This window comes from Aethalodelphis obliquidens, unplaced genomic scaffold (genome assembly GCF_003676395.1).
Source record: "Aethalodelphis obliquidens isolate GAN/ISIS:26980383/991018 unplaced genomic scaffold, ASM367639v1 scaffold8, whole genome shotgun sequence".
In the NCBI taxonomy this organism is placed as follows: domain Eukaryota; kingdom Metazoa; phylum Chordata; class Mammalia; order Artiodactyla; family Delphinidae; genus Aethalodelphis; species Aethalodelphis obliquidens.
This window is the reverse complement of record NW_020837952.1, coordinates 30,735,586-30,750,738: the sequence shown is the minus strand read 5'-3', so window position 1 is coordinate 30,750,738 and position 15,153 is coordinate 30,735,586. Positions and strand designations below refer to the sequence as shown.

The window sequence follows — 15,153 nt, the reverse complement described above, 5'->3', positions numbered from 1 at the left end:
TCAATATATTTAAATTCCACTGTTCTCACCAATTCGAGTGATTTTATTATGTGAAAGTTCAAGATTTTGGATATTAGTGCAGCCATCCAAACCATGAAAAGAAGTCAGTTGATTTTTATTAAGAAGAACAACACAGAGATTTTCTAAATTTTCACAGTTGATAGTCTCAATATTGTTTTCCTAAAACAAAGAACAAATGTAATTAGTTTTATTTCAATGGCTTATTAATGAAACATTTAAAGCTTGCAAAAAGAGGGAAGATGAGATATATGATCTTTAAATGAATATCTGAATCCCTAATTTTAAGATAACTATGTAGAGTGTTATACTATCTAGATGAAAATACTAAGTAACCAAATAAATGATTTTGTATTTATTAATAATCTTTTAAAATATAGAAAACACAGAGGATCATATAACAGAATATTTCAAACTATCTAAATGAACAAGAGTGAACATTTGGTCATAGTTGCTAAAAAACTTATTTTAAAGAAACCAAACATGGAAAAATTTGAAATCTCCCCATTTCCCTTCCTCAGTCCTTTTTGCTATCTTTCCCTCCAAAGAATACCAATACCATGAATTAGGTATATATCTCATGTATAGATTTATACTTTTACTAAACATGCATATCTCTGCAATACATAATATTGGTCTCAATGTCAACATCATATGTCACGGATGCAACATCAATTCTCTTCTTTTAAGATTTCAGAAAGATAAATGGGCTTCTAAGAATCTTAATGGTATAGTCCTACAACATCCTTCTCAAAAATATGAATATAGCCTTTGTCTAATGGAGTAAACTTAATAAGAAGCATAGGAAACAAAGTTTGAAAAGAAAATCATATTGGTGGAAGCACAGTCAGTTTGAATTGAAAATAATATAATCTAAAATAAAAATAAAACTCTAGCACCCCCCCCCAACCTTCTACGAGAAAGAAACATTGAGAAAAATTCTCAGCTGCAAAACAGAACACTTCTTATGGAAAAGAAAGTATGCCTTTGGGGATTCCCTGGTGGTGCAGTGGTTAAGAATCCACCTGCCAATGCAGGGGACATGGGTTTGAGCCCTGGTCCGGGAAGATCCCACATGCCAAAGAGCAACTAAGCCCGTGCACCACAAGTACTGAGCCTGTGCTCTAGAGCCCGCGAGCCACAACTACTGAGCCTGTACGTTGCAACTACTGAAGCCCACGCACCTAGAGCCCGTGCTCCACAACGAGAAGCCACTGCAATGAGAAGCCCGCGCACCACAATGAAGAGTAGCCCCTGCTTGCCACAACTAGAGAAAGCCCATGCACAACAATGAAGAACCAACGCAGCCAAAAATAAATAAATAAATGGGGAAAAAAAAAAAAAGAAAGTATGTCTTGAGAATGGAGTTAAAAGCCTAGTGGGCAGAACCAAGAGTCACAGAGACCCATTCCCATGGAGCAGAACCAAGTCCTTATTAATAACTGATGGTAGTTTCTTAGCTATGGACCAGGGGTGGTCCATGAGCTTCTTGTTTTCTCCCATATTGAATGGTAACAACTCTTGTAATTAATCAAGTCCTCTCTCACCACTGTATGTGGGTGTGGGGGAGGGAAGACAACTTTTCCTTTAACTTCATAGATCTCTGAGTTGAAAGAACTTTCTCTGAGCAGATCATCTCCACTTGGATCTGACTTAGATGAGAAGATTCTGTGCTCAAGTCTGAGTCTGATGCCATGAGTTAATGAGACTTTGGGGTCTTTGGGACATGAGTCCTTTTGCATGCGGGAAGGATGTGACTCATTAGGAGCCAGGGGCCAGACTGCAGGAGGTTGTTACTTTGTAAGCAGTTCCAATAAACCTCACAACCCAATATTCACACATCCACATAGTCCCCTCCCACATGAACTGAAAGCTCAGCCAATAGAACACAAGCTAGCATGATGCCAGCAGATGCTTGACAAGCACTTCATATTGAAGCTTGTCTTTTTGGAAAGCTCATCCTTTTAAGATTCCCAAGAAAGCACAGAGAGAGAGAGAGAGAGAGAGAAATTCCAAACTCCCAAGGCACCAGACATGTAGAAGAAGGCATTTTAGACATTCCAGCCCCAGCTGCAAATTACATAAGAGACCCAGGCAACATGGTATGAAGCAGATGAAATGCCCAGATAAGTCTGGCCTCAATTCACGGCCCACAGAACTGTGAGCAAAAAAAGTTGTTGCTGTTTTTAATTAACTAAATAATGTGGTCATTTGTTATGCAGCAAAAAGTAACAAAACAATAACTATATCATCTGCAAATAGAGACAGTTTCCAGGTCATACCATCTAATCACCTTCCCTGTATGGTTCTCACAAATTTTGGCCCTTGATCTCTTTTAGACCCTGAGTTATAGGTTACTTTAGTAAATGTTTCTTCAAAATTGTCATTTCTTAAAATGTACACCTGAATTACACCTTACTCCACTTTATATTTTATTATAAAATAAATATTGAGAACATAGGACATACCTGTGCATCAATGTACTTTAACTTTTTGCAGTTACTCAGGCTGTGCAAAGAGGTTAATCCACAGCGCTGAAGAGACAGAAACTGAAGATTTGTACACTCTGCCAGTGTGGAGAGACTACAACCTGGCAAATCTTGAAGTGTTACTGTTGTAACCTAGGGAATTCAAGAAAATTGGAACACAAAACATTATCTAACTATAATGAATATAAACTGTACTAGCCTTGCAAAATTGTTTTAAAAACTTCATCTAAAAAAAGTAATGCTATATATTGAAACCTACACTTATTAACAACTCAATTTCATTTAAGCTATCTGGCCATTTTGCCAATTTTGTTCCCCTCATAGAAAGATAAAATAATGCAGTCATTCATGACCAATTCAAGTTCAAAACTAATATGCATAGAAGCAATAATAACATTGTAATCATTTATTAGTTCACTCCCTGATTTTTCACCAAATTCATTTTCCTTGTTTTTCATGTCCCTTGGCATTATTTTCAGGATTGCACTATATAAATGTTTAAGATCTGTGTTTGACAGTATCTTAGGGATACCTGGATAGTACCAGAAGCCACAACGGGTCAGGGGATAGATTTTATATCCAACCTGCCATGCTTCAACTAGAATACCTTAGCTATCTTCCAAAAAAGAAGCAAGTTTAACTGAGAAGAGATATTATAGAACCTGTAATAAGTAGAAGCATGCAATAATAATTGAACCATGCAATAAAAACTACATTCTATTATGTCTTCTGTATTATAAAGGTATGAATCATTCCATACTACTGAATAATGTAATATACCCAGCGCATATAGAATCTGCGGTATAAAAAATCATGAATAGCTCTTAACATACATTTACAACATTTCTTATTATTGAGATATTACTGTAGACTCAATGCTTCCTTTTTTCCTAAGGCACTTTTCTCTTTTTAAGTCTTTTCAACTAAAGAAAATTCAATATCAAATAATGTATTCAACTTTATGGTATGCACATTAAGGACTACGCTTAGAGTTCTACAAGAATATGTCAGATAGAAATATTTTGAGATTACTGAAAAGCACTCCACTTATTAAACTCAAGAGCTCTCACTTAAGTAAAACTGGCACAGTAATAATGTAATAATATGTTGGTTCTTCACCATAATTGAGTCCGTGCACTAAAATAACTATATAAGCTAAATTGCTTTATAGTAAAAATACTTTCATACTGCCACATCACAAGTCCTAAGGCCAGGTTTCCCATGTACTGAATAACAATTCTAAAATGATTAGCTTTATAGTATATATCATACTAGTATACATCTTACTCGAAAGAAATTTTTTAAATGTTTTATTGAAATTGAAAGCATTATTACTTCAAAAAATCTGGAAAAAGTATAAATTCTTAAGTGCAGTAACTCCTCTTCATGGGAAATATTTCCTGTGCATTAAAGTTTTACATTCACATATTTATGTAAGTAAATGGGCAGACCATATGTTCATGGAGATAGAAGGGATTAGACTACTCCTTGCTTTAAGTAGCAAAAGCAATAACTGATTATTTTTAAAACTTTGGGTGAATAAAAGTTTCTAGTTTCATAATGATTTTAGGCATTTCTCAATTACTCATAATGTAAAACAACTTTTGAAACAAATTTCTTTTTTATAATTTTTCAGAAAGAAAAATATTAATCTACTTGTGTCAGGATAACTGCTGTGTAATGCCCACTTAATTTGTCCACAAAGAGATACTATAAATTCTGTAACTGGAAAACTGGCTCTATACTAAAAAACTGAACACACTATTTAGAACTGAGCACTTAAAAACTGAAAACCCTACAGCTGCAGCTTTATAGTAACAAATGCTGCTCTACCTTATAATTTATATTATCCTGCCTGATTTAATAATATGCTGCTTACAATCAACTATATAAGCACAATTAAGTTCTAGTTATGATGTGGCAACCTCTCTAATTTAATTACAGTACAGGAGTGACAGCTGTTGCAGTATCCTTGTTGATGGTGTCTACTTGTGAATATGAGGTATTCCATGGTACTTCCTCCTCTCTTTTATTAAAGATTTAAAATTTTTCCTTATGATATAGCAAGTTATTCTCTACCACACTCGTTTTTTCCAAACTTATGAGATCAAATAAACTTTTACATTCATCATTTTGATACATGCATGACAATAATTACATAAATAGAACTGCCTTATGCTCTAAAAATTAAGGTCAAAGAGAATTAGTACTCACAGGTGTTCATTACTGCATGGTCAGCCTGATAAAAGAGCAACTGGGGCATAGTGGATGGTCGCTAATTCTTCTTAAATAACTAAACGAATAAACTGTCCTAGCCCTATGGCAAAACTAAAATATTTATAGCATTCATAGTTTCGTTCCCTTACAAAGGATAATATAAAAATATTTGGAAGATTAATATTTTTGGTCTCTCATGACTTGAAAATGAACTACTCCATCTATAGAAAACCTATGACTCATTCATTATATTTTGATAAAAGATCACAAATCAGTTTTCCACTTAATCGTCTATATTTCCCCAAATCCTTGACAGTTTTGGTAAATAAAATGACCTAAAATAGCTACAGATTTTTTATAGAGTTCACTCTCAGTTACTCTTGAGTTCAACCGAAGCAGTGTCAGTCATCTATGGTAGACTGTAATTACAAAAGTAATGAAAGCAATGACTGTTTTGTTTTATGTTCAGTGCCACAATCTCAAATCTATTCAACCTGGAGAAATAATATTGTTCAAAAACTCAGCAGCAAAGAGACTGAATCTGAGGTATCATTAGTGGCTTAAATGAATAAGAATATAACTTCAAGTAAATCATGTGCCATCACAACACCAGTTAATTACAATTTGCCTTGAATGAAGTGAGACATTCAGCCCCTAAAATGTTATCATCCATGCCATGTTATATAGCCATCCATGCCATGTTATAAATCCTTAAGCTAGTACCCTTTTTTTGTGGTTGCTATTTAAGGCAAGTTACCATTCGTAGCAAAATGCCCAAAATAAAAGAAAGATGAATTAGTTAAAGCATTCAACTAGGAAAAAGAAAACTCTGTTAGTTGTCAATAATCACTTCTCTTCAGTCATATCCTTTTGGGATATTATTCCATATAGTAGATGATCCAGCATGTTCAATGTTATAACGTATTTGATGAAAGAGGCTATTAAGCAGCCCTCAAAAATCCATTTGCCTTTCTCTTCAGATGTTTGAGATCCACATTTGACAATGACTATCATATATGTTAGGAGCGTAAGACCAGATTCTTCACATACGGTATTTAAAAAGTCAACAATCCGGGGCTTCCCTGGTGGTGCAGTGGTTGAGAGTCCGCCTGCCGATGCAGGGGACACGGGTTCGTGCCCGGGTCCGGGAGGATCCCACATGCCGCGGAGCGGCTGGGCCCGTGAGCCATGGCCACTGAGCCTGCGCGTCCGGAGCCTGTGCTCCACGGGGGGAGAGGCCACATCAGTGAGAGGCCCGCGTACCGCAAAAAAAAAAAAAAAAAAAAGAAAAGAAAAAGTCAACAATCCTATAAAGTAGGTATTGCTCTTCCCAGTTTATAGAAGACAAAACTGAGGCTCAGAAAGGGAAAGATCAAGCACCTTGCACAAGGTGACACAGCCAGTAAATGGCAGAAATAAAATTAGAACCCTGATCTTATTTGATACAGGGATTGTTAGTACTTTATTAAATTACATTCAAGTAATTTTTATATTAATTTCATTTTAATCAATACAACCTAGCTAAATTGTGAAGCTGATAATAATATGGAGATAAGATTAACATTCAGTTGGACTTCTTTTTCCATCCCTTTATCCATCCTCCCACTCATCCATCTCACAGTCAAGTAATGAAAACCACTATTTGTCTGGCAATAAATAAAGAAGTATGGACAAGAGGCAGACCTGAATCATGTCCTGAAGGCTCAAAGTGAGAGAGTAACATAAGCAAAATGAATTGACTACTGGGTGAAATTCCAGAAGAATAAATTTTTCTCTTCTAAAGGTTTACTCCAGAAGGACTTTACAAAGGTGGCAGATAATGACAAAGACGTGAAGCTAAGAGATTAGAAAATCAAAGTAAGGAAGTTACAAGATGGTTTTTATAACACTTCAGCACTTACATGGCACATGCACTTAAATTTTCATGTTTATACTGTATATTTGATGCTTCAAAGAAAAATTAAATGTTTGAAATAGTTGTTTGAGTAGTAGTCAAAGGATTACAGGGTACTTTAGAACATTGCTTCTCAAATTAGTCCATGAGCCAGCACCAACAGCATCACCCAGGGGCACTGTAAAAATGCAGTACGCTGCAGTTGATCACCAGACCTAAAGAATCAGAATCAACGTTTTAACAAATCCCCAGGTGATCTGTATACACATTACAGTTTACAAGGTCTTGCTCTAACAAGTATAAGAAAAGGTTAATCCTCACTTTATGTAAATTGACAAGAGTTCCATAGAAGGAACAGAGTGGGCAGAAGAAGAAACACCAAGGAGAAAGAGGTTCATACGTCTTAACTTTCTCAGTGCTCCTCTCACTGGACAAAACAGAGAACCACAACGAAAGAGAAGATCACTACTGGTTTCTTGAACTATTGAAACAAATACTGTAGGCAAGAAGCTGTCACTCATGCCTAGCCCAAATAGATATTCATGAAGAAAATTATTTTAAATAAAATAAAAGTGTTAGTATCTAATGTCATCCATTCAGAAAGCCTGCAGCAACATCTTAGGTAAAGTAGGAAAAGAATGATTCCAGAGATAACATGGCTAAAGAAAAAAAAGTAGTAGAAGAGCTATTGAGAGATTTTATATGTAACTCTATAGGTCTGATAGATATGAAAAATACATTGCCTAGGAAACAAAAATACACTTCAAAGTAGTTCTTGTTCTTTATACTGCTCTTTCACATCCCAGAGATCTCTTTAAATCCTACTATCTTGTTATTCTCTCACAGAATACCCTGAAATCTTATATAGCAAATATCAAAATCTGCAGTAATGTATTTATGTGTATTTATTTGTTTAATGCCTTTTTGTCTACCATAGTCAGATCCATAAGGGAAAAGACTGGGGTTTGTTTCTGTCCCTTTAATCTAACAATAAATATGGGTTGATCATATTAGACAGATGAATATTTGCTGAGTGAATGAATCAAATAATGCATATGTATTAATAAGAATGTTTCCTTTTCTAGGCATCTACCTATACCAAGAAACTAAATAAATTTTATAAATACATTTGAGTTTCAGGCCCCAGATAAACATATGTATTTTAATCTTAAATCCTTTCTAGAACGTCACTATTTGAAATATTCTTTCCTGTTTTTCTACACATTTTTTAGTTTCTGTCTTATTTTTGATTGAAACTCTGTTTCCATAAACATAGAAAATTAGTAGCATTTGGTGACAACGACTTTAAATTTCAGGCATAGACGTACCATGTTTATATAGCAAGTGACTAAATAACTCTGTTTCTATATAGAAATTCTAGAGTCTTCCATTGTTGTAAGCCCTTCTTTCACAGCACTTGTGAAAGCCACTTCAAGGAAATCCACTTCCTCCCGAAAGGAGCCACTAGGTGGTGTTGTGGCCCAGGACTAAAGCAGACTAACTCCTGAGTATCAAGCTAGGAGTTTCCTATTCTAATTCAGCTCTACATTCCCAGATACCTCCATTCTTGGAAGCCTAGTAATGGCTATAGGGCCCTTGAACACAGGTTTCAAGACAAATCAAAGCTCTTCATAGTGCTTCACTGAAGGAGAAGATGACCTGAATACTTTTAATTGAGGAGATCTTTTAAGTGCAACCTCTCTCAAATAGGAGAAATATTTAATTAGCAACTTCACTGATTGAGAGACAAAAAAAAGCAGACTCCAAGAAACAGAGAACAAACTAGTGGTAACCAGTGGGGAGAGGGAAGGGGGGAGAAGCAATATAGGGGTAGGGGATTAAGAGGTACAAACTATTATGTATAAAGTAAGCTACAAGGATATGCTGTACAACACAGGGAATATAACCAATATTTTATAACTATAAATGGGGTATAACCTTTAAAAATTATGAATCACTATATTGTACACCTGTAAGCTATATATTGTACATCAACTACGCTTCAATTAAATAAATAAATAAAATACGCCTTCTATTAAGATTTTTAAAGTTACATTTTAGTGAACCAATCACAATTCAGTATGAAAAAAGTATTATAAAATACCTGCTGTAAAGTATTCCAAGGGCCACACTGAAGAATTTCTAGTGTACTCAAAGGGGGCATCACGTTGACTGGGCATTTTACAAGTCTCTTTCTCCTAACAATTTTCTTCTGTTGATTTTGCTTGAAAATTTCAAACCAGGGTTTAAATGATTTTATCCAAGCAAGCCTCTTTTCCTCAATAGAAAATGTAAGTGTTGGCTCTGGTACAGAGCAGGTCACTATATTTTCACATTCAGTTCTATTTTCATGACATTCTTCTGGAATTTCTTTGATCTGAGACTTCAGAGAGTTAACTTCTTTAAAAAGCAAAGAGTTTTCTGCAGTATTGCCACCCAAGTCTTCCCAAGGAGCACCTCTACCTAAAATATAATTTTGCTTGTTTATTTTGCCTTCTACATTTATCATAGCATCATTGGTGTTAAAAACCAAGTCACTATTCAGAGCGCTGCCTTTTGGGTTCTCCTCAGTTTCTTTAGATTTTAAATCAATTTCTTTTTCTTGTAGTGTTATATTTTCCCCTATATCTGCAGGATTTTCTAATTTTAGTGGTAGTGGTTTTTGTTTTATTGAAATCACTGAAATTTTCTTCATATTATTGTCTTCATGTAATGTTCCATTTTGTTCTGATATCTCTTCTTTTTCTACTTGTTGTATCTTATTCTGTTGATTATCATCGATTATTTTCTGTGCTTCATTGTTTACCTCATTAATTTCTTGATTATGTCCTAATATTATTATTTGGGTTTCTTGTCTCATAATCTCATTTATGGAAGGTTTCATGACTTCTTTTTGTATTTGAGAGTTTAATTCTTGCAGCTGAAACTGTTCATTCACATTTTCTTTTAGATCTAGGTTTTCCAATTGAGTTTTTTGGTCTATGTTTTCATAATTCCTTGCTTTTTTGACCGATTCTTCTGAACATTGTTTTGCTAGGTTTTCATTTTTTTCTTCCATTTTAAATACTGGCAAAATTGCTTGGCTTGATATAGATTCTTTTAATTGCACTTGTATTGATTCTTTCAATACAAGGTGTCTATCTACATTTTCTCTCTTATTCAATTCTTCAACTGGCAAAGGGGGAGCACCTTTCCACTTCTTTGACTTTTCATCCCCTAGTCTTCGGGCTACATCATCCTTATTCTTTGATCTATCTTCGACAGTTAAATATTTGGCATTATAATCTCCGTTTTTTAATGCTCTTATTATTAGCTGTTTTCTTGCAGCTTCTCTTAATCTCAATTTTTCCTTCTTTAGTTGTTGCTCTCTTTCTTGTCTCAGGATGTTCTTTTTTTCTTCATATTCTTTTTCTCTCCTTTTCCTTCCCTCTTGCTTCTGCTTTTTTATCTCTTCTTCTAGTCTTTGTTCCTCCTCTAATCTTTTTCGTTTTTCTTCTTCCATTTGTCGTATTTTTGCTTCCATTTCCTTCCACTCTTGAGCTTTCCTTTTCTTACTTTCTATTTGTTCCTTTATGATTGGGCCATATTTTTGGTAGGCCACAAATGCTTTATATTTAGCTTGAATTTTTACAGCTGCATTATGCTGCAGTTTTAACAAACGCATTTTTTCTTTTTCCTGTAGGTCTTTAAATTTTTTTCTTTCTTCTTCCATTTGTAAATGCAAGTTTCTAATAAATTCCTAAAATAAAGTAAGATAAATAGTAGTCAGCATAAATTAAATGTGAGATGTTACTAAAGTATCCAAAATATAGATTGAAAACAAATACTAAAACTGAAATCATAGTAAAGTTAATACAAAATTTACTTAGAGGAACTAATTTATTTTAAAGGGTATATTAATTTTTTAAATATTTAGGAGCTTCTATCAAGTTAGTAAGTTGATACTGTAATGTTATGGCTATACTAAGCCACCCAGACACAGATTGAGGAATTCCTTGAAGATAGAAAGCTTATGAAATTTGAATGATACAGAGAAAAAGAAAGAAAAGCCTCAAGCTAAAATCTGTGTAGGAGAAAAGGACTTCAGACTTTCCGAGATGGGAGTTCTGATAAAGGAACTAGCACAGGGACTGCAGAAGTGGGGAATTATTTTGTGACTTATAATACCAGGAAGGTGAGGTAGTACATACAAATAAGCCTAGTTACACGTCTTAACCTTTCTCAACTATTAAGAAAGTTGATAAACACATTTTGCATTAAATGAGATAATCTGGAGGTAGGTGAGAAAATATCACTGTCACTAATGTTCTAAAACAAAAGTAAACAGATCAACAAAATTTGGCAAATATTTGAGAAAAACTAACACAAAAGATGTGAGGCAATAAAAATGCTTCAATAAGAAGATGGAAGAACCAATTTCTGAGAAAAGAGCTATTTAAGTAAAAATTAAAATAAAGATATTTTTAAGAAAAAAATGTGTAAACAAGAATAACCTCATATAAAAATGAAATGCAAGTCCTCAAATAAAAATATGACTCACTCAAATAAAAAAATCAATATAAAATTGCTGAACAGCTGATTGCCTAAACAAAAACTTCAAAATTAGGTGTCTCCCAAAACAACATATAAAACACAAAGCTATGAAATACATGTCAGAGATGTTCAGGTGTAAAGAGGATCAACACTGAGACCTCAACATATGACTAATAGGAGTTCCAAAATGAAGAACTGAGGAAAACCAAAGGAAAGAGAATCATAGAAAAATATGTTTTCTAAACCAAAAAAAACAAAAGGCTGTTAAGATACAGAGTTAACTTCACACACACACACACACACACACACGCACTGATACACTCATATACTAGATACTAGCAATATTTCAGAACACTCCATGAAGGCAAGGATTATTTTCTGTTTTATTCACTGCTGTATCTTTTTTTTTCACCACTGTATCTTGAGTACTTACAGAAGTGCCTGGACACAGTAGAAAACCAGCAAATATGTGTGGATGAATGTAAAAAGCGAAAAATCCCAAAGCTTCAAAAGAATGTAATGAATGAGTATCAAATTTGCAATCATAGATGGCATGTGAAAAAATAAATAAATATGCAATGGAGTTATATCTTTAAATTGTTAAAACTAAATGGTAATAAACCTGCATTCTGTGTCCAAGAAAACTAATCATTCAGTTTTAAAAGCAAAATAAAAGCATTTTCAATTGTGCAAAGATTGAGAAAATTTGCTGTCCAAAAGTATATTTTTGACAAGTATTTAGCTATATACTGCAGGAAGGGAAAACTGAGTCCAGAAAGCAGAGGAAGACTGGATTCAAAGAACACTAATGATCAAAGAAACCCTTAACACTTAGCACTTAAATTTTTTATTCTGTCTTCTTCTTTCCATCATTTCACTTAAGGACTCAGCTGCCAGCTTACTGCTGCTCCTTTTTAGGTAATGTGTCTTTTTTTCTGGCTGCTTTTAAGATTTTTCCCTCTTGTCTTGAATTTCAATACTATTAAATCCTCAGGTGTGATTTTCTTTGTATTGATTCTACTTGGAGATCTTTAACCATCTTCAAATGTTCAGACTGATTTTTCTAAAACAATTTGAAACCATTTCAACTATTATCTCTTTACACATAGGTTCTGCCCCATTCTCTACACTCCTTCCAAGATTACTATTATACACATTTTTTATATTTTCATTACGTATCACATATTTCTTGTATACTTTTCTGCTTTTCCCATTATTTTTTGCCCTCTCTGTGCTTAAATTTGGGTATTTTCTATTGACTTCCCTTCAGCTTCATTAATGTTCTCACCTGCTGTGTCAAATCTACTGTCAAACTTATCCACTGAAATTTTATTTTTATACACTGAACTATTCAACTCTAGAATATATACTTGGTATTTCATTAAAGATTCTAATTTTCTTTTCATATCACCTGTTTAATTATTTTGCTACTGCATGATAGTTATAGGTTTTTTTTTTTAACATCTTTATTGGAGTATAATTGCTTAACAATGGTGTGTTAGTTTCTACTTTATAACAAAGTGAACCAATTATACATATATCCCCATATCTCTTCTCTCTTGCATCTCCCTCTCTCTCACCCTCCCTATCCCACCCCCTAGGTGGTCACAAAGCACCAAGCTGATCTCCCTGTGCTATGTGGCTGCTTCCCACTAGCTATCAGTTTACATTTGGTAGTGTATATATATATATATATATATATGTCCATGCCACTCTCTCGCTTACCCTTCCCCCTCCCCATGTCCTCAAGCCCATTCTCTAGTAGGTCTGCGTCTTTATTCCCATCTTGCCCCTAGGTTCTTCATGACCATTTTTTTTTTTTTTTAGATTCCATATATACGTGTTAGCATACGGTATTTGTTTTTCTCTTTCTGACTTACTTCACTCTGTGACAGACTCTAGGTCCATCCGCCTCACTACAAATAACTCAATTTCGTTTCTTTTTATGGCTGAGTAATATTCCATTGTATATATGTGCCACATCTTCTCTATCCATTCATCTGTTGATGGACATTTAGGTTGCTTCCATGTCCTGGCTATTGTAAATAGAGCTGCAGTGAACATTGTGGTACATGACTATTTTTGAATTATGGTTTTCTCAGGGTATATGCTCAGTAGTGGGATTGCTGGGTCGTATGGTAGTTCCATTTTCAGTTTTTTAAGGAACCTCCATACTGTTCTCCATAGTGGCTGTATCAATTTACATGCCCACCAACAGGGCAAGAGGTATTTTAATGGCTCTCCTAACTCCAACATTTGTATTACCTGAAAGTGAGCCACTACTGTCTTTTTTTTTCTTATCATTCATAATGAACCATGTGTCTTCACATGTCTAACCAACTTTTTTTTTCTTTCTTTTTTTTGCGGTACACGGGCCTCTCACTGTTGTGGTCTCTCCCGTTGCAGAACACAGGCTCCGGACGCGCAGGCTCAGCGGCCATGGCTCACGGGCCCAGCTGCTCCGTGGCATGTGGGATCTTCCCGGACTGTGGCACGAACCTGGGTCCCCTGCATCGGCAGGCAGACTCTCAACCACTGTGCCACCAGGGAAGCCCTAACCAACTTTTTTTAATTTAGAGATGGCCAGTATAAACATACTTTTTCAGGAATGTGTTTGTATAAATTTTAAAAAGACTTGGAAAAAATACAATGATAGTTAATATTTTTAGCTACATTACAGGATTATGGGAAATTTTATCTACTTTTTACTTGTAATTATTTAAAATAATTTTGTATAAAAACTGTGGAGTAAATTAAAGTTAAAACAATAAACATGTCATCAGGATCATCTTAAATTTAAAGGGGTTATTTAACACATTCAATTAGTTGTGTTAAAGAAATGCAGTCACCTTTTATAACAATCCTCAATCATAATGAAGTATTCGTAATAGTATGTTTTCTCAAAACTTAAAAGAAATTTTACAATTACAAGAGTATATAGACATGTTCACTCATTGAACCAGTTTATTTTCCTTTTCAAGACATTCTATTTCAATGAGAGCTTCTATAACTAAGGTATTTTTAAAACTTTAGTAAATTAAATCCTATACCAACTAGGTAATATTATTTTAAAATACCCATTCCAAGCATAGTAATTTACTTCAAATGGAGAATGATTATTGTGCTGCTTAAAAACAACAAACACATACCTCATGCTGTTTAAATTTCTCCTTCCATATTTTCTCCTCTTTATGAAGTTCATCATTCATCTTGTCCTGTTCTTGCTGAGCATATGATAATATTGAAATATTATATTCAACTATCAAACAATATTATGTTTATTATGTATGATTCTTATGACATATATTTGTAAACAATGGTTAAAGATAACAACTCACCCAATGGTCCTCAGTTATTAGTACTGGGCTAACAACTTTAATCCCAACCTGAAATATAATAAAATGATACCTAGGGTTCCCATTAGCATATAAAGATATTTACAATCTGGGTAAGTCGTTTTATTTATTTGAGTTTATTTATATGTTTATTCATATAATAAAATGCATTGGCTAGAAATACTCCTGGACAATGCAAAAATTACAGATGATCATGTGTGTTAAGATGGGTTTTGCATTACAATTTTTTTCTCTCCACACCATTTCATTTAATTCACATAATAAATCAGTTCAGAGGGTAATTGTTTTCTTTCATTAACTCTTTATTAGCATCTACTTTGTAAAGGCTCTGCAGAATAAAAAAAAAAATCAGTAAAATATAATCCCCTCCCTCAAAAACCTTACCTTTAATAATATGGGAATGCAATCATACATTCACACGTTGCCCCAAATTTAGCAAAATAAGTTTATCACAAAATAAGAACTATAAGGATTATGGTAGGAATAGGTGCTATAATTAGAAGATCATGAAAGGTTTCATACAAAAGATTGTTTTTGAAATTATTAGGCTTTTAAGAGATTAAATAAACATTTTAGGCATTTATTAAATGTTTTTGAGCTAGGAAAATGATTACAGCTCTGTTTTAGAAAAATTATAAGGTTACAT

General features: G+C 34.0%; 1 protein-coding gene across 1 annotated transcript in view; it reads right to left on the bottom strand.

Annotated features, from left to right (window-relative positions):
- The window catches only part of LRRIQ1 (leucine rich repeats and IQ motif containing 1), a 174,025-nt gene that overhangs the window by 147,706 nt on the left and 11,166 nt on the right, over positions 1-15,153 (bottom strand). The window contains 4 exon segments of the mRNA XM_027108216.1: positions 30-180; positions 2,487-2,639; positions 8,723-10,357; positions 14,301-14,375. Of these exon segments, the coding sequence (XP_026964017.1) occupies positions 30-180; positions 2,487-2,639; positions 8,723-10,357; positions 14,301-14,375 (2,014 nt within the window).